General features: G+C 38.4%; 1 protein-coding gene across 4 annotated transcripts; it reads left to right on the forward strand.

The window, feature by feature from the left end:
* LOC582489 (SCL-interrupting locus protein homolog) lies at nt 1-17,113 on the forward strand. Of its 4 annotated transcripts, XM_030996097.1 has the most exons (15): nt 1-148; nt 2,706-2,873; nt 3,129-3,179; nt 4,298-4,413; nt 5,032-5,213; nt 5,878-6,125; nt 7,907-7,990; nt 8,561-8,647; nt 9,183-9,327; nt 9,897-10,100; nt 10,415-11,569; nt 11,733-12,370; nt 12,875-13,148; nt 14,084-14,283; nt 16,161-17,113. In XM_030996097.1, exons 2-15 carry the CDS (start codon nt 2,719-2,721, stop codon nt 16,930-16,932), a joined length of 4,311 nt encoding a protein of 1,436 aa, XP_030851957.1. In that variant the 5' UTR covers nt 1-148; nt 2,706-2,718; the 3' UTR covers nt 16,933-17,113. The 4 variants fall into 4 exon arrangements, with proteins under 4 accessions (XP_030851957.1, XP_030851958.1, XP_030851959.1 ...); XM_030996098.1 differs by lacking the exon at nt 7,907-7,990; XM_030996099.1 differs by lacking the exons at nt 1-148; nt 2,706-2,873; nt 3,129-3,179; ... (1 more) ...; nt 5,032-5,213; nt 5,878-6,125 and adding an exon at nt 7,055-7,732 and having other exon boundaries at nt 16,161-17,112.
* The last annotated feature ends 2,469 nt before the right edge of the window (nt 17,114-19,582 follow it).

Consider the following 19,582-nt stretch of genomic DNA (forward strand, 5'->3'; position numbering starts at 1 on the left):
TACAAGACCTAACGTACGTCATCGTCACCCGCGAAATTCAACGGTATCAATATTATGGAATCTACCAGTAAATGTTGGATTTACTGTCTTCAAGTGTCCCCGCTTTGATGTGACTTCATTCGATCGTTTTCTATAGAGTATAGCCTAGGTAAGTTTTTTAGCGTTGTGAAGACAAGATGAAGACAACTTGCTTTTCCATGGCATGTCATGCATTATTTGGCATAACAAAAATAGTTGGCTGCAACCGCATTTGGCCGCCGGGCTGAACCCCCGGGGCCCGGGGCTGACCCTGGTGCTACCTAGCTACCTCGCGCGGCCGCGGCGCCCAAATTGCAAAATTGACACAGCAAGGTCAAGAACAATTATTAGGGTCTAGAGTCTAAGGGCGCGTTCATGCTTGATTTTGAAGGCAGAATGAGCGATTTGTAACGCTCATCGTAAACGCTCATCGTAATCGCAGTTCCACGGTGCACTGTTCATGCTCACTTCTCCAGGCAATTCTCCTTGGGTGGCCTTCAGCTGGATTCGCAAACCTGTGTGCGTATGCTACGTAGACCCACTAGAGGTCAGTGTGTTGACCCCATTTAAACGTGTTTACAAATTGTAAACGCATCTTTTTGCGAGTTTACGTTTTTAGGTGATTCTACAAAAGTGAGCATGAACGCAATCGTGTTTTAAACTAAACGCGTAACAGATGCCTGATTCTGGCCGTCAAAATCAAGCATGAACGCGCCCTAACTCTAATTATCATGATAATGACCAATTGACCATAATGATGATTATGAGGTTGGTGTAGACTATATGATGGTGATGATTGCATCATTGAATGATGATGATGTTGACTTGATGCTGCTGATGTGTGATAAGTGATGGCTGATGCAGATTCAGATCAGGCCGTCATGCATGATTGATGAATTACTAACATGTTTCTTAATGTTGATGTGACGTGACCATGCCATGCAAAGTTTGTGGAGATTTAGAAAATATTAAAGAATGCGATATTCGATCTATGATTATGATTTCTCATATTCTACACAAATTCATTTATTGTCGGCAAAGTACAGGACACTGTCTACAAATTGGTTCAACTATTGAACTAGAAAATTTATTGTCGAAGGATTCCGGAGCTACATGTATCGCGATCTAAAAATTCAATGTCCGATCGGCGTGTGCCCTGCAACTAAAAAAGTCATAAAAACAACGGAACCTTACTTCGCGCCCGGGGGTTTACAGCTGATTTATCAAAAATAAGGTAACATCATAATTTGCAAGGCAAAATATCAAACAATCAGTTGGTACCACTTTTTACTAACAATTTTGAGGAAATCTGCTCTCAAAATGAAGATTTCCAGACCCCCGGCCCCCCCACTCAGAGGTCGGAATGACCGCATGCGTGTTGCCAAAATGTCCGGTAAAGGGGTACTTTTCGTGCAACAAAGTCCGGCCCGAGAATTGTAAAAAAAGGGGTGTATTTGACTTTTCACCCGGAGATTTCTTTAAAAAGGGGGTGTTTTTCTTTTTTTCTCTCATCTCTTTGGACTCCTGAGAAATTATTCCGAATTTAGGGGGGTACATTGAGCATTTTTCCTGATTTAGGGGGGTCTCCAAGGCAGGAAAAGCACGCGAAAAGCCCGCGAAAGGGGGGTTCGGAAATGTTGGCAGTCCTCAGATAGGGGGTGCTTTCAAAAAAAGGGTACGAGCATATGCGTACCCTAAATAACATTGAGTGGGGGGGCTGGGTCCAGACCCTTATCAGTAATTTGATAATTTTTTGTAATGGACGCAAATAACTGAAAAATTTGCCAATCTTTTTTCAATAATTTCACACCCAATTCCAAAGAAAAATTTCGTCTCTGGGTAACTGAATGTTCCTCTTTCCATTGGTGATATCAAATTTTTGAAATTTTACTGATTTTTTGAGATAGCAAATTTAGGTCACGCATGAACTACTGTATGGTTACACCACCATACTTGTAGGTCTAGAGCAGTAGAGTTTAAACTAGAGCCTAGAGTAGAGGCTAGACTAGTTAGTCTTCTACTAAGTTCTAGTACTACTAGTGGTAGTAGTAGTAAGATGTTCGACCGAAAATGTCTGTCTCTTTCGTTCCTTAGTCGACCCTTCCCAAATAAAAGGCTAAGGAACGAAAGAGACAGAAATTTTCTTTCGACTAATAATACATGTAGATGTACATGTACGGTATTGTGAAATTGTAGGCTATGCTATGTCAGCATGCATGGTCAGTCTCATTGTCAGTGTCCAGCCTCCATTCCAGTGATCATGTCATGGGAATGGACATGGTGATCGATTGATGGACAGAAATTCCACTATAGATCTAGGTACTTCTTTAAAAGTTTGATGGCTTGATTTATGAATTATATACTGTAAGTATAGATCTGATTGTTATATACACTGTACTATAAAAATAAAATTGAAAATCAATGCAGTTCTCACAAAAACAAGTATAGGAACTTGGTTTTAGCTAATCTATCAGATTTTGTGAAGATACTGTGCGGGCGCATTGTGATTGGGATGGGATGAAACCTACTTCCATTTTCATTGATGATTGTGTTCAGCAGTGAATCAGTCTGCAAGAAAACTGTGAAGGAGGTAGACTTAACCCAAAGAAGAAAGAAGAAGAGTGGTATTCTATTTGTTTTGATTTTAATGCTTGTGTTCATCATTACAAACTTGTTCTTTATTACAGGATGAAATGAATCATGGCTAGACTCCAGGGATCACATCATCTTCAAAGTCAATATTCTTCCTATTTTCCACCTGCTCCATCTAAACACCAACCAACCAGTGACAACATGCAGAAACCTGCAATCAAACACAATGTCTTCAAATTCCCTTTGACCAAGAATATTCTCTGGTGAGTTACTTCTTCTGCACAGTGGATATGAGTGCTAATATTTGTCTGAGATCAATATTATATTGTATATTTTGTATATTTCATTCTATTTTGTAAGGTCCTTGATTCCTTGTCAATTTTCAGAATAGCACTGTGACAATGTGAAGATCTTGACATATACACCTGTATGTACAATGTACATGTACATACATGTAGCTTGCATGCAGTCAGCTGTATGTAATCAATTGTAAATATTTGCCTTTTTATCTCACACAGGGACCAGACCCCAATAGGACCCTCAATTCATCTTCATCCAATGCATACAAGGTAATGTTACAGAGAATTCATGTCTTATATCATTTTTTTGTAAATGCCCCTTATTTTTGTTTCTCTCTCTCTCTCTCTCTCTCTCTCCCCCCTCCCCGTTGATACATATCTATCTCTTTATCTGTTTCTGTATCTACATTTACTGTCTCTGTTACATTTGACGCTTGAAGTTTGCCAGCAATCATCGTATTTATTTATTTGTTTACTCAAAAGTCTCACACATATATATTCATGATGACAAGATCACTTGCAAATTTGCAATGCATTGTTTTACATCTTAGTTCTGTTGTTCATTTATTTTTTTTATTTTTTTTTTCATCTTCATATAAAAACAATAGATCATTACAACAATATACATAATATAAAAATTTACATGCAATCATACAAGTTAACAGTATCAAAAGACACCAAAATTTACTAGACGAAAATGAGAAAAGGGGAACTAAAATAAGGCCAAAGGGCCTTGTAAAATAAGTTCCCTCAAAGTATAAATTATCATTTGGTTTTTCAACTTATTCTGTTACTGAAAGACATGTAAACAAATTAAAAACAAACAGTGAATTAAAGAAAAAAAAAAAAAATAAATAAAAAAAAAAAAACCCCCCAAAACCCCAGAGGAACAGCAAAGTCTAAAATATGGTTATGTTTTATGTCAGTATTTGGACAGATGATAAATTTTAAGATATTTTTTTAATAATCTTTGGTTATTGCAAAGGGGAATATATTTGGGTAATGAATTCCAAATCACCGGGAGATTACACCGAGGAGATTTTTCTTCATACATAAACATAATTTTCCAACAATGAAAATTGGTTTGATTTCTTGTGTTATAATTATGAATACTGAGATTCGTAGGGAACATGTTCGAAATAGTATTTAGAAGAAGATTATGAAAATAAAGGAACCCTAGCACTGATGTATGATACTGGTATAAATCAAATATATTCAAGGTTTTGAGCTTGATAAAAAGAGGAGCGGAATGAGCAAGATAATGGCTACTGGTACAAGTACGCAGTGCTTTTTTCTGTAATTTAAATAAGATGTTCATTTTTAGTTTGCCACAGTTATTGCTGCATTGGAATATGCCTACAATATCATTGCATTTATCATTATTGTAGGAATATATCCATGCGTGTATCAGAAGCTGCCGTAAGGCTAGCTCACAGACATGCCCTTCAAGCTGATGTACAACCATACAATGGATTCCTGATTGGAGCAGTGATGGTGGATCCAGGTAATAATAACTGAGATCATGATAATAATGAACTGAATACCTAGGAGGAAAGTGAATTTGTTACCGTCTGAAGACAAGGAATTCAACAGTGGATTAAGACAGTCAAAGACTGATTTCTACATGTACACACACCCCGTTATCCACCCAACTGAATGCATTTGTTGATGATGACATGAGTCATGATGTTGATTGTTTAATATTGATGATGACGATGATGATGATGATGATGATGACGACGACGACGATGACAACGGCAGCGATGATGATAATAATGAAGATGGTGATGATGATGATAACAATGATGATAATGATGATGATGACAATGATGATGATAATGATTACAACGATGCTGATGATGATGACGATGATGGTGATGATGATGGTGATGATGATGATGATGATGGTGATGATGACGATGATGATGGTGGTGGTGATGATGATGATGATGATTATGATGGTGATGATGATGATGATGTTGATGGATGATGTTGATGATGATGATGATTGTGAAGCTGCTGATTTTCAATGATCATAGTTTTATTTTATGATGTTGAATTTACCTTTTAGGATAGATTCAGCTCTCCCTCTGTAATGCGTCTCTTTTCTCCTTGTTCATAGATGAAGAAGGCTTGACTGTGTCTTTAGATCGCTTTGATCCTGGTCGTGATGTTCCTGGTCGTAAGGCTCGTCTCCCTACTGCAAGGCTACCAGCAGATTTCATTGTTCCTCTTACAACCTTCCTAGGAGATGCAGACATCTCAGCTACACACACTGCAGATGATTTCATTGCTGCATTCAAGGTATGGGCCCAGTCATGCTGGCCAGGGGCCTGTTTCACAAAACTTGTCATCAGTGACAAATGACAGTCTTTGTTATAAGCTACTGAAATCCTTGCTTCTGATTGGTTATCAGCAGATTTGTCTATGATTTTTGTAATTTGTTATTGAAAAAAGGCTTTGTGAAACGGGCCCCAGGTATACTATAGGCTACTTTAACCCACCGGCTATAATTCTTTACTTCTCATGGGCTTGATGTACAGGAACTATCCTGTTCCTGTAGTCAATCGGTTAATGTACTCTGGAGTTAATCCCTATAGGGCTACTTGGTATTATACAGACATGACAATTTTGGACTTCATGAAAATATGGAAACTCCAGGCCCTTCAAACGAATTAGTATTGTTGCAATATAGGAAAGTTTGAAGCTGATACAGTAAATACATTGACATACATAATAATGATAAGGAGAATAATTTGCTATATAGAGCCTTTTCCAGAGGACACAAGGTGCTATCAGTTCATTTAATCATTGAACATATTTAGATTTTTTTTTTTCGGGGGGGAGGGAGGTTGGGGGGAAGAAAAAGTCAAGGGAATTACTATTCTGAGAAATGCAGTTTTTTTGTTGATGGGCATGGGGCAATATGTATCCTTTTCTGAGCTAGAACCATCTCTTTTTTCTACAGATTCTTGAAAGCAGCCTCAGCACACATGGATCGATTGACCCTGCCAGATGCTTGACCCTTCGTGTCATGTGTCGTTGCCATAGCAATGCAGATGACATCACCCTTTGTCTTCATTTTGGAGCTGTGACCGTGGCAACTGTTTTCACTGGGTTTCATGTGAAACCTATTCCCATCATCCCAACTGCTTTAGCCAGAAATTTGATGGGTCCATTGTCTTTGAGTGATGTTCAAGGCTCCTATAAAACAGGGTAAGGCATTCCTATTCTTTTATGATTATCATTATTATCATAATTATTATTATTATTAAGTATTTGGTGCAGGTTCACCTGTGCCTCGGAGATGAAAATCCAACTTACTGAATCAATGTAACCGTCGGGTCTCTCCTCCTGGTTTAACTAGTTGGAGTGTGCAGATGGACCACTACACCAGGGTTTCCCCTTATTCTTATACGTGCAGTGGGTTCTTAAAGTACACAGATGACGACTCTCCTCTACACAGGACCTCCATTTAATGTCTTATCCGAGGGACATAGTGCTTTCCACTGTAGCATAGCCTGTGGCCATGTAATGGGAGGGCACGTTAACACACGACGCTTTCAGCTATCCGTCTGGGTTGGATTCGAACATTCTTTCTTTCGACAGGCAGAAGCTTTACCGACTGAGCCAATTCGCCTCCCTCTTATCAATGATAATAATAATAATAATAATAATATTAAATTTTTATATAGCGCTTAATACAAATGTCTCTAAGCGCTTTACAAATATACTATTACCCCGGTCATTGGATTCAGTGCTTGTATGTATGGTGATCTCAGATTTAAATATGTTCATGACTTTCTTGTTATTTGGTTTTGTTCAAATATAGTCTAGACGATTCTAGAGCAAGCTGTTCTCAAGTTTTATATCTTTTTTTCTTTTGGCACAGTCATGAAATAAGTTGTATGATTTTTTTTCAATTTGGTTTGAAATTTTTCAAGTGATACATACTTTCAAATTGAGAAACTGATACATAGTAGATAGCTAAGTAGTTAATATCAGTGGTCTGAGGATGGTATTCTGAAAATCTTTTATGCTAGGGAAAGTATGTTAATTGTCGTAACATATCTAAATTGAAACAACGTCCACCCAAATCTGGCTGCATACGCTTACAAGGAAGAGAAATATGTGCAATTTCATTTTGTTATGATAATTACAATTGTAACAGGTCAGAATTGAACTGTTTTATAGTGAAACATATATATCTATTTCTAATAAATATCTCCTCAGGAGGAAAGTAAGAAGTTTATATGTTAACAAACTTTGTACTTCAAAGAAGTATGACTCACACATATTCTGAGTAGAAGCTATCAATTTGGCCAAAACATGACATTCCACAGCTATGAGAGAGTTAATGATGTACGGTCACTTGGTCAAAGGTTGGTAACTCGACCCCCCCCCTTCCAGAACACTTGTAATAACTTAGCCAAACAAACCCCTAATTGTAAACATCGGATAAGAACTTCCAAAACAAAAGACTTCCTGTCTCCCTCCCAATAACAAGACCCTTTCCCAGAACAGGTTACGTGTGGTAGCTATAGATCACTGTGAGAATGTAACTGTTATAAAAGAAGGCAGAGGTATTTGTGAGACTGACTCCTGTACTGCACCCCATCCATGGGGCAGGCAGGGAGGTCGACTCTGCAAGCTTTTGGTGTAACATGTCATTATATAGGTGTTGACGAATTACAATCAACATGTAAGAAGCGGGAACGAGAGGAAACGGTCCTCTAGGCCAGATTGCCAGGGCTTTAGCTTAGTTTAGCTTTAGCTTTGTTCACTTTGCACCTGAAATAAAAAGAACCGCAACACAACGAATGGTATGATGAGTATTTTCTACCAGTTCCGCGTGTGATATCGGCGTGTTACCACAATACTTTTCAAGAACATAAACTATTAGCTTTCAGAATACCCCTCCCCCCCCCCCCCCAGTTTGCCAAGATAAAAAAAGTTGTTGTAATGTGTCATTTTTTTCTACTTTGTTACTTTGTCAGATTTCTGAGCATGGATGAGACAAGAAAATTACTGCTTCTTCTTGAAAGTGATCCAAAGACCAGTACCATACCTCTTATTGGCATGTGAGTTAAAGGTGTTACATGAATGTGTGTGGCTGATAGAAGTGCACTAATTCGTCGCTGTTTTCACAAAGTGACGGTAGTGAAAAAAAATTGCATTCACTTTGCGTGACGATTTCCTCACTACCGTCACTTCGTGAAAACAAGGACAAATTGATTTTGGTCACATTATCAAACTTTAGATTAGTGATTTAAAAATGGAGAAATAATGTAGAGATGTTATAAACATTCAGTGATTAATTTAGACAGCGGACAAACTTAAATGTGTTGTAAAACTATAGGCAAAGAAAGGTAAAAGCGTTAAAATGCATATTTTAATGACGTTCATCCTCCGACCTTACATGTATTTTGCCTTGTTAACATCTTGGCTCTTTTTCATAAAACTTTTGATCAAGCAAGTCATATTACACAATATAAGCTACTGGAATCACCTCTTTTGGTACGGTGTAAGTTGAGTAGTCATAGGAAGGTGTAAATTGTTGTTAAAAATCTATTATTTCATCAAACAGGACCCTGTTTGAAATTACATCATGTTATTGTTCTTGTTTCTAAGAATGTTTTGATCTCTTTCAGATGGATGAGTGGTTTAACTCACATGTCTAACCCAGTTGTCTGGTCGGCTTGTTTACGGTTTCTCCATAGTAGTGGCATACAGGAGAGGTAAGTAGAACATTTCAAATGAGGAAACCAGTCTTGAAGTTTGATAGATAAATTGCTTTTGGAAATGTTCATGATGTAAGACTGCTTGAAATAGCTATTCAAATGCTGCAGAATCTGTGAAGAGTCAAGCATCCCTTGTGAATGATGTATGTTTTACAAATGACACATGTTTCAACATCTCTAAAGAGATTCCCCATAAAATCCATTGAGCACAAGCTAAATATTTCCCAAATCAAGCTTATTTTGTTGTCATGTCTAAAAAGAAAATTGTATTTATTAGTTCAGCTGTTTTGGTAAAAATAAGCAATATCAAATTTGCAGATATGAGAGTAAATTGTACAACTGAAAATAGAAGAAAGTTAGCAAGTGTTGTGTTACAAGATCATGAATGTGCAGGCCATAAAGTTAGAAGCATGAGCTTATATTTTTCTTGTAATGATAGTATTTTAGAATTGCATATGTCTAAAACTTCTTGCAAACATATTTTGTAATGACCCTACATCTTTATATATTTTATTAATTTTGTGTGTGCCAGGGTGTGTTCTCCAAATGGTAAATTCCTTGTGGTATTGTTCACACGTACATCTCGTCAGCCTCTCTTCTACGAGTGCATGGTGAAGTCTGAACAGGATCCCAGGTTCATGCTGGTCGGCTGTCGTGAAAACCTCCACGTATTCAAGGTAAGGACTGTCACCATCTTTAAAGATGGAAAGAGGGGGAGGGGGGGGGGGGGTATTATACCCCTGTTCCTCCCTCCTGGTTGCAAAATTGTCTGGCTCTGATGTCATTAAGGCCGCCAATTTATGATGGTCCAATGTTTTTTGCCATAATTTCACAAGCTTGAGGTTTTACCATGTGGGTATTGTTGAGAAGGACTGTCGGGTTTGAAAGGGAATATTAGCACACTTGTCTCATGGTAGTAATCCTACATGTACACTTTTTGTATACATGTAAATGCAGGATAATTAAGCTGACATCTGAAAGTCTACACTGGAAAGGTATGGGTGGTTAGTCATCATGTACAAAGTATTTGGCATGGGTATTTAGCTGTCCAGGGTGTGAAGTTGGTCTAAGTATTATTGTTGTAAATGGGTAGTTGACCATTTTTGTTTGTTTTTGTAGGTGTGTTTTTGTCCTTTGTGTGTAGTTGTCCTACAGATGTTATTGTACTAAAAGCATATAGTCATCTCACTCTTCTGCTAAAAATGTCAGCTCATTTAATGACGATTGTCTATGACTCCCTTTACAGCATGTGAGTGCCAAGGGGAAGCCGCGAGTGGAGATGGAGCTGACACCTGCTCGTAGCGGACCCAGCAAGTCTCTCTTCATGCAGTCTCTGTCTCAGCTAACATCATCTCAGAAGCACCAGAGGTCAAGCAGTAGGAGAAGGAGTAGTGCTACCGAAGAGTCGCAGTTGGTGCCCAGGCCAAGCCCTAAGCCTATGTTGGATAAGGTACACAGTCAGTGATCTTGTGTGATCCCTTCTCTATGACTGTGAAAGAAGCTTAAACTATAACAAAAATATGAAGCTAATTGCCCTGCTTGAATTTTTATCAACCATTAAAAATTATATATTGGGGATGTGAGTTTGTTATCATTTGATCCTATACCATTTCAAAGCAGTACAATCTCATGAAACCTGTAACTTAATTAATTTGGGTTAATTCATAAGACAAGTAACTGGATGACATCTTTTATGCACTGGTTGTGGTTTACTTATTTTTCTTCTTACTTACATTTGTTACATTTTCTTTTCTAAACTTCCAGAGCCCTTCAGTGTTGCCATCAGTTCCTGAGCTATCTTTCATATCAGACAGTTTTTGTGAACCAACGGACCGTAGGAGAAATGACCAAGTCACTGCTAACGTCCATCCCCAACACCAACCTGACCATGTCGTCCATAGACAGCGTCTCAGTGGTCAGAGTGAGGTCACTGGCATCAACAAAAAGATGTCTGTGAATCGTAGAAGACTTCACGGCACTTCAAAGACACCACCGCAAGGTCAACACTCTACAGGAATGAAAGGAAGTGAACTGATCAGTAAGCAGAACCGGCCTGGTCCACTCCGAGCTCTTAATGGCCAGGAATTGGAAACTGCAAGAAGAAAAGGGGGCCATAGTGGTGAGACACAGGATACAGTTAAAAAAACCAGTCAGCCAAAGGATAAAGCTGGTAAGATAATGACTACTCAGTCTTCAGGCTATGGCCGCCTTCATCAAAGACATACAAATAGACCTGGCCAGGGGAGACTTTGTGCACCTCACATTAGCCAACACAGATCAACAGCAAGCAGTGCCGGGAACAAATCAAGTGGTAGATTGCATCAGCAGCAAAGGCCACAGCCAATGCAGCAGCCAAAATCTTCTTCTCAGAAAATTGAAAGTGATTATCAGCCATCTCACGAGCAGCCACATCAACAGGAAAGTGAAATACACTCAGAGGGTATTGGCAGTGTCCTTCCACCCCACCAGCCAGGCACTCCCACAGGTCACTACCACTCAACCATCAACAGTCATCTGGGAAACACAGACGTACATGACCATTCCAACATACCCTCCCATAGCTCTAGCACTGTACAGCATAGCATCACACATGAAGGACAATGCTATGCAGAAACCTCTGATCATCATCAAGATGATGCAACAACCAGCGGTCCTTCTAATTCATTCCCAAAGACTGTTGCCAGCCATGGACACTCAAATCTTATGACCACCATGCCTCAAGGACATGTACCATCTCCATTGCATTACCAGACTCAGACAGCCGAAGGTGTGACTGTTCAAAATGCACAGAGGAATGTGGTCGGGAGACTAGGTGCTGCTATAATGGGAGACCAGTCAAGAGAACTGTCTGGTTTGGACACCAAGACACTGGAACAACTCAAAAGACAAGAAGAGATGATTCAACAGCTCCAGGAACAGGTAAATACATACTGCATACTGTTACTTTCAGTTACTGATCAATAATCACTTGCAAGAATGACTTGTAAATTGTAATGAATTGCAGTTATTACTAAAGGCATATGTGTAAGTCATTAAGAATGTTTTTAATTGCTGTAATTTCTTTTGAATCTGTTTCTTACAGATCAAGTTACTACTTCAAGCACACATACCCCAGCCCCCTGCGTCTGCATCTACACCCCTAGGTTTGATCACACCACCTGCTACTCCTCAAGGTGCTCAGAACCTAATCAATGAACCCAAGGAATCGCCTGATGTTCACAAGGTTCATCGTCTACCTGACACAGGTTCATTCCACTCTAATCCTGACACCATGCAGTCTCCTCCTGCAGTTGTATCCTCATCCAAAGAACATCATATAAGAGATACATCGACACCTGAAAATGTAGCTGCTTTGGGAGTGCATCAGCAAGCAACCACTGCACCATCCACCAGGCAATCGTTGCAGAGCCCTGTGATGTGTAGTATGGCTGTAAACACTGGTCAGAGCTTGTTCTGGTCCACACCTGTGGATGACGGGGTCTCTCATGTGCCTGGTTCACCTCCAATGCAATCTGAACCCAAGATTGCCAGACGTGCATCCACGACTTCACTTGGACCGGCAGCCATGCTAGCTCCAGACTCGAACTCTACTCCTGTAGGAACTCAACAGTCTTCTGATGTCCTGCACCAGACGAGGAAAGTGGTGGAGACTGCAGACAGTGTCAACATTGGCAGTTGTGCAGAATCTTCAAGGAAGTCATCACATTCTCCTCAATCGAGGTTAGTATCACCAGAGACAAAATCATTTATTGCAAGCAGAGGAAAATGTTTGTGCATAGAAATTGATATTGAAATATAAATTTCAATATCAATTTATGTGCCCAAATTAATGATAGCTCTTTTATTTATTATCAGGCTTCACACATGTGTGAGAATAATATAACTTGACTGTCTTTCATTCTATGTTACATTTATGTACTCTTATCAAATTCATAATACCTCATTGATATACTGTTTTATTATCATTAGTTACGAATGAGCATGTTGGTTCGTTTACATAGTAGCGTTTCATATTATGCATTCTGTTGTACAACTGCAGATCCTCCTACCCTGTAGGATTTTGTCATGTTGATTATCATTAAGCCGATGACTACCAATTTCTCTCATTCCCATCGGCTTGATACATAGACCACATAGCTCTCTTAGAGAATAGGTTTGATGATTTCTGTTAAGATATTTGTACTTCAAGTTAATGTATTTTCTTCTTTATATACTGAATAACAGTGAGCAACACACTCCACGTCAGAGCCCAGAGAGAAGTCCAGATGAATCAAGCCATACCTTTGGAGCTAACCTTAGCAGCCCCACCCTAGGGGAGAGTGCCAGTACATATGCCCCACACCACCCCCAAACATCAGATGTAGAGAGCAGTGATTCTGAGGAGGAAGGAGAGGAAGATGAGAATGAAAGGAGAGATGCAGAGGAAGAGAAGAGAGCCAACATGGCTCGTCCAAGTTTACTCTATCATGATGAGAAGAAATTCTATGATAACCTGTTGGTGAGTAAGACAGTCCACTTATTTTTATTGAGCTCTGTTGATTCAGGTGAAAGATTTTGAAGTATACCCAAGCATGTTTGATCTAAAATAGATAGTCTTTAAGAATATATGAACAAGTGCCACAGATGTTTTCCATTGCAACATGATGTTATATGTATCATCTGTTCAGAGCCAGAAGGGCATATTTTAGGTATTACTAAAAATTCAAATTTTCCTTATAAAATTGAAGATTCTTTCTCAATATACCAGGAGTCTCAGTATGCTCCACATAATATACATTAACAAACCTCTATATGCTACTCATTAAGGCATTGTATATCATATCGTATGCAATACCGGTTACCTTTACATTAGAGTACATTATTACTAACGTTAGTACATTAGATGCTATGACCTTATATCTAGGCAGACATTTGCTTTGTAGTAAGTTGAATAAGTAAATCAACATTATAACAAGTGGTATTTAGAGTGGAAAAGTGGGCCTTTGCTGTGGAATCTCTACGTTGAGATATTAAAAATAATAGATCAATTGAAGTGTTCTCTTCCTTCTTTTATGTTCTATCCTACTAAGGTTGTACTTTATGTAAGTGCTTTGATATAATCTCATCATTTTTACAAGTGCACCTTGAGCATTAGATTTCAAGTTGATTTAGCACCTTTCAAATCATTTACATGATGAATGCTTTTTATCTTCAATCAAATGTAGTTTTATTTATGGGAACCTATAATCTACAAGCTGAGCTTTTTCATATGTTCCTCACATTTCACTCTGTATAACCTTCTATTCAATACAATTAATTTTGACGTCTTTTCAAAGAATTAATTATATAATGTGACACTTTTAGTAAATTTCATATCATGTTCTAATTTTGTCAATTATGTGAATTTTTTTGTGAAATGTGAAACAAATAAACTTGAACTTTCTATCTTATCAGGGTCAAGTCCAGCAGTTGCTGCATACCGATGGCACTGAAAGACCTACTACACCAGATCCTGTCCCACTAGACTGTAGTAATGAACCTGACCTGCCTCGTGCTCTACCTGATATCTCAATGGCTACCTTAGAGGAATTAGAGAAACTTGGTATCAATCTACATAGCAGTGATATCACCTTCACTGACAGGTCGCTCTATAGGTAGGATTGGCAATACAAATTATTATATTTTGAGGTACTACTGTAAACCCCCAAAATTTTACCATTTGTAAGCTAGAGCAATTTCCATGGCCAGAAACTTCCTGATCCCACGAATTGCAAAAATGTTGTGTTGTATCAGTTGTGATTCAGTTTTTATGCCTCCGTTACGAAGTAGCCGGAGGCATTATGTTTTCGGGTTGTCCGTCCGTCCGTACGTACGTACGTCCGTACGTCCCGTTCTCGTGATCGCGTTATCTGAAGAACCGATGTATGGATTCCTGCCAAACTTTGGTCATGTATGTATCTTGCAGAGCCGATTAACTGATTGGATTTTGGGGTCACGAGGTCAAAGGTCAAAGGTCACAGGGCTCATTATGTATGCAAAAACAGCTCGTGATCGCGTTATCTGAAGAACCGATTAATGGATTCCTGCCAAACTTAGGTCATGTATGTATCTTGCAGAGACGATGAACTGATTAGATTTTGGGGTCACGAGGTCAAAGGTCAAAGGTCACAGGGCTCATTATGTATGCTGAAACAGCTCGTGATCGCGTTATCTCAAGAACCGATTGATGGATTCCTGCCAAACTTAGGTCATGTATGTTACTTGCAGAGCCGATGAACTGATTAAATTTTGGGGTCATGAGGTCAAGGTCAAAGGTCATGCGGCTCATTATGCATGCAAAAATAGCTTGTGATCGCATTATCATTAGAACAGATTGATGGATTCCTCCCAAACTTAGATTATGTATGTATCTTGCAGAGCCAATGAACTGAGTAGATTCTTGGGTCATGAGGTCAAAGGTCAAAGGTCATGGGCTCATTATGTATTCAAAAATAGCTTGTGAACGCATTCTCATTAGAACTGACAGATGGATTACTATTTAACTCGGGACATCTTGCAGAGCCAATGAACTGAGTAGATGTTAGGGTCATGTGGTCAAAGATCAAAGGGTCATATATGTATATGAGAAATTGCTTGTAATCACGATATTCTGAGAACTTGTTAATGGATTACAATTGAACTTGAATTTGAACAATTTCTTCTGTTTTGGTTTGTAAAATTGCTCTATGACGGAGGCATCATTTCGACTGCGCGCAGTCGAAGTTCCATCTAGTTTCATGGTATAAAACTTTTGTGTATTTTAACCTTTTACAGAGCTTATGAACATTTCATGCATTTGAAAGTTTCTGGATTTTAGTATTTGAGGCAAGCAATAATCTAAATTCTAAATAACAAGCTAGATGCTGACCAAGTACAGGTAAATGTCTAAAGAATTTTCCATATCTGTCACTAGTTTTAAAAAAGTGCTCTTTTAGGATTTAGGCAATTCAATTGATAGTATTTATACTTTATGAATTGCTTTTTAAATTAAAGAAAATTTAGATTAGAGCCATGCCATAATGGTTCAATAATTTGAAGTGTCCAAAGCAAATTATGTAAACTTTTGTATAACTGACATTTCTGAAATGTTTGAAATCTCAAAATATTATTTTCTGTATACTTGGGTAAGGTTTTGGGTAGGCCGTGCCTCAGTAATTTCAACCTCGTAGGCCATACTTGCTTATCAGTATATGTTCTCTTTGGCTGTCTAACTATCACTGATGAGTTAGAAAAAAAGTTCTGTTATATATTGTATTATAATCAGATTGTAATATTATGTTTCCTGGTAAATGTGAATTCTAAAATCATATTATGACTATCAGACTGTCAAATCAATATCTTCATCCCTTTTTTTGTTATATGTGAGTGGCGTTTTTATGGTGATGTGGGCCGGGTGGGGTGGGAGGGATGTAGCTCAACCGAATTGATTTTCAGACAGACTGTAAAATGGACTGACATTATATCTGAATATTGTGATCCTTTTTTTTTCCAGATCATTGTACAACGTGAGTCCTGATCTTCACCCTCACATCAACTATGTGTCCCTGGCAGACTTCACCTTTGACCCCTCTGATCTTAGCATGGAAGCCAACGCCATCGCCATGAAGTACCTTAGCGACGGCGAGCTTGCTAAGCTGTCTGCTGGTTTCCAAGGAGACAAGACACCAGGAAGACGAGGAGGAGGAGGGGGTGGAGTAAACCCTCTCCTGAGATCAGTGCTGACTGGTATCAGGGAAGAGGGTGGTGCTAGCGGCAGAGGGGGTGATGTGGATTCCAGCATTGGTGTCAACATGTCACTGGCGAGTCGGAAATACATGGAGAAATATGGGCTGATGAGTGGAGGAGATGGGGGTGCGGTGTTAAGTGCCGACTCTGCATCCCCAAGGGGGGTTGGAAACCTACTGAAACCATCACCGGTACGCTTCATGAAGTCTCCTGCTATTGCTAGAACTAACATACCCAGAGAGGGAAGGACCGAAGACAAGCCTCGTATGCAAGCCAAACCTACCAGACTATGTTATAGCCCTGCAGCAAGAGAGATCACTTCTCATCAATCTGAAGGTACTGATGCTCGTAGACCTGGAGAGGCCGACCTGACTTCAGACCCTCAGACCCCTTCAGATCCTCAGGCCCCAAATGTTTTAGGGCACTTGAAAGCTCAGAAGTGTGACAGGGACCCTGGTGTTATCATGGCAGAGGATAGCAGTGCCAAGGGGAATATACTGGACATTAGCAAATTGAAGCAACTTCCTAAACTGCTTTAGCTTCCTTTTTGTTACAATTGATACTCCATCCGGTCTTAAAGTGGCCCTTCTGCCTGGATGTTCATGATGGGAAAACACTATGGGTGGTTTTCTCGAAAGCAGACTAACTTTAGTCCATGGTTTAATCCTCTGACTAAGTATGGAATGCCAAGTGTCCATATGAATATATTTTTAATCATTTGATATGTCCCTAAATTACCATGATAACATAATTATATCATAGTTATATTGTTGTTTATTTATTATGTTATTACATTTAATTTTAATTTAGTAACATATTAAATTATTCAAAAACATATTCCTATGGACATTTGGCATTCCATACCTAGTCGGTGGATTAAACCATGGACTAAAGTTAGTCCGCTTTTGAGAATACCACCCTATGTATGTGTAAACTGACATTTCTAGTTTTCATAATTGTAAGACAATGCTACATATGTATGTACATAAGTGTATGTGGTGTTGCTTGTATGTGTACAATGAAGTAAATGTACAGAGATGGCAGTAAATAATGTGCTTTATATACCGCATGGCTAGATTCTAGGCCTCAAATTTGCGGGCATGAGATTCACTATGAACTGCTGGGCGGTATAGTGAAAAATATTGACCGGGCATAGAATTATGTCTTTGTAAGCACGCGCGTAGCTATGGCAATTAAGATACGCTTGGGCGCGGCCAGCACCATATCATATATATACACTGAACAGAATTTTGAAAGAGCAATCGATGAGAATTATGTTGCAGTGCCGTATTTCATCTGTCTTTGAAATTAATTTCTGAGCTCAAGAAGGATGCGGTATATAAAACAAATGTTGACTGCTTCTTTTTCGCGTCACGGTTAAAAACCATGGCCCTTGGTGATATCACAACTGCGCTATTGTGCAGTTGTGAGCTCACCTCGGGCCATAGTTTTCACCGTGCCCCTCAAAGCAGTCAATATTTGTATAATATATAAGAACAACATTATCAAAGTATTTATTTCACGAATCAACATGGGCACTAGTATCACATTCAACTTTATACCCCAAGATAGCAGATAGGGTAAAGACATTGAATTTGCCAAGGCAAGGCATAATGTTGTACCAATAGGATATATGGCTCTAATTAAATATGCTTGAAATAACATTAGAGAAAAGAGGTGAAGGCTGAGGTTGCTTTGAACAAAATAGAATAATGCTGTATTATTGTTATGAATATATATATTATGAAGTAGTGAGTGGGAGGAACATGTAGTGCATCAAAGGTTTATGACCAGTTGTAAAAAATATTCAAATTATAGTTATTTGTTGCATTTTCTCTATTTACTTGCAAATTACTGTATAATATATTTATACACTGTACTTCTTTTACTGAATATATGTGGTCTTTAATTACATTTCAACACTGACTTGAAGTTGAGTTTATTTTGTTACATACCATCTTCCGTTACTAATAGTGAATTATATCATTAGTAATGTGAACAATTCTAAATGTGACTTATACAGTATGTATTATACAGTATGTATGATACATGTTTTTGCACGTGATTTGTGTAAATAAAAGGTCCATATTTTGAATTCTATTATGAAATAGCATCTGTCCATCTTTGTTGTTCACTCAGCAATGTTATTGTGTAATTTTATACCACCTGGGGAGTGTTTCACAAAGACTAAGATTGACTTTAGAGTTGGACTTAATTATGGCAGGCCGTTCATGTCCAATTACATTGGCATTGATCTCTCAAGGGACATACAAATCACGGTCACATATCTACAGAACTGGCATTTTTTGAAAGTTCATGGAAAAAATATTATCTAAAGATCATCATCGAGAGACCAAAGGAGAGAGCAAGCAGTGGCATGATTGACCTGCCATAGTTAAATCCAACTTCAAGTCGATCTTAGTCTTTGTGAAACACTCCCACCAGCACTAGTTCTGGAATAGGTAGATTGGTCCTGTAGAAAGACATGGATGGTTAGTCTACCTCCTTCAGACTTGGTACAACACCATTTTATTGACAGTAGGAAAACCAACTTCACATAGAATAGACCAGTTGGTGATCAATTTCAAATTTACCTGTGAATATGTCGGTGCTTCACAGAATCAATCTGTTTGTTTATTATAATGGATCCTATAAGCCACTCTTTACATTTTCTACTTTTTAAAGAAGAATATTTTTCTCTTTAAAAAAAAAAATCAATTTCAGTCAAGCTGCATATTCTTTACTATTTATTGTGACCACACAAAAATATTAGTATAATTATGCAGCTCTATTTTCAAATGTACATTTTATTACATTGATATGAAGGGCTGAAGCTTAAATATTTACAGGTACAAAATGAGGTGGTATGAAACTATTCATCATTGATGATTTTAAAAGGAAACCTCTACACAATAAATCAAGGAATTTACATTTTCAGTTTGTAACACGGTACATTAAAGTTGACAATTGGTTTCACAATTGGTTGAAGAGTATACAAGGGTGAATGTTGTTAAAATTATAAAATCAAATACCTGGTATGGAGAACCCAACTTGAGAAAGGTAAAGTCTCGGTAATGTTTTCCATAGCTCTTTGGTAGGGCATAGGGATGTTATCATAAGGTGATATGACCTGCTACACAATAATGAAATGCGTAAGGGGAAGGGGGAACAAATTTGCGATAAAAGCAT

Source organism: Strongylocentrotus purpuratus, unplaced genomic scaffold (genome assembly GCF_000002235.5).
Source record: "Strongylocentrotus purpuratus isolate Spur 01 unplaced genomic scaffold, Spur_5.0 spur5_scaffold_3, whole genome shotgun sequence".
NCBI classification, from domain to species: domain Eukaryota; kingdom Metazoa; phylum Echinodermata; class Echinoidea; order Camarodonta; family Strongylocentrotidae; genus Strongylocentrotus; species Strongylocentrotus purpuratus.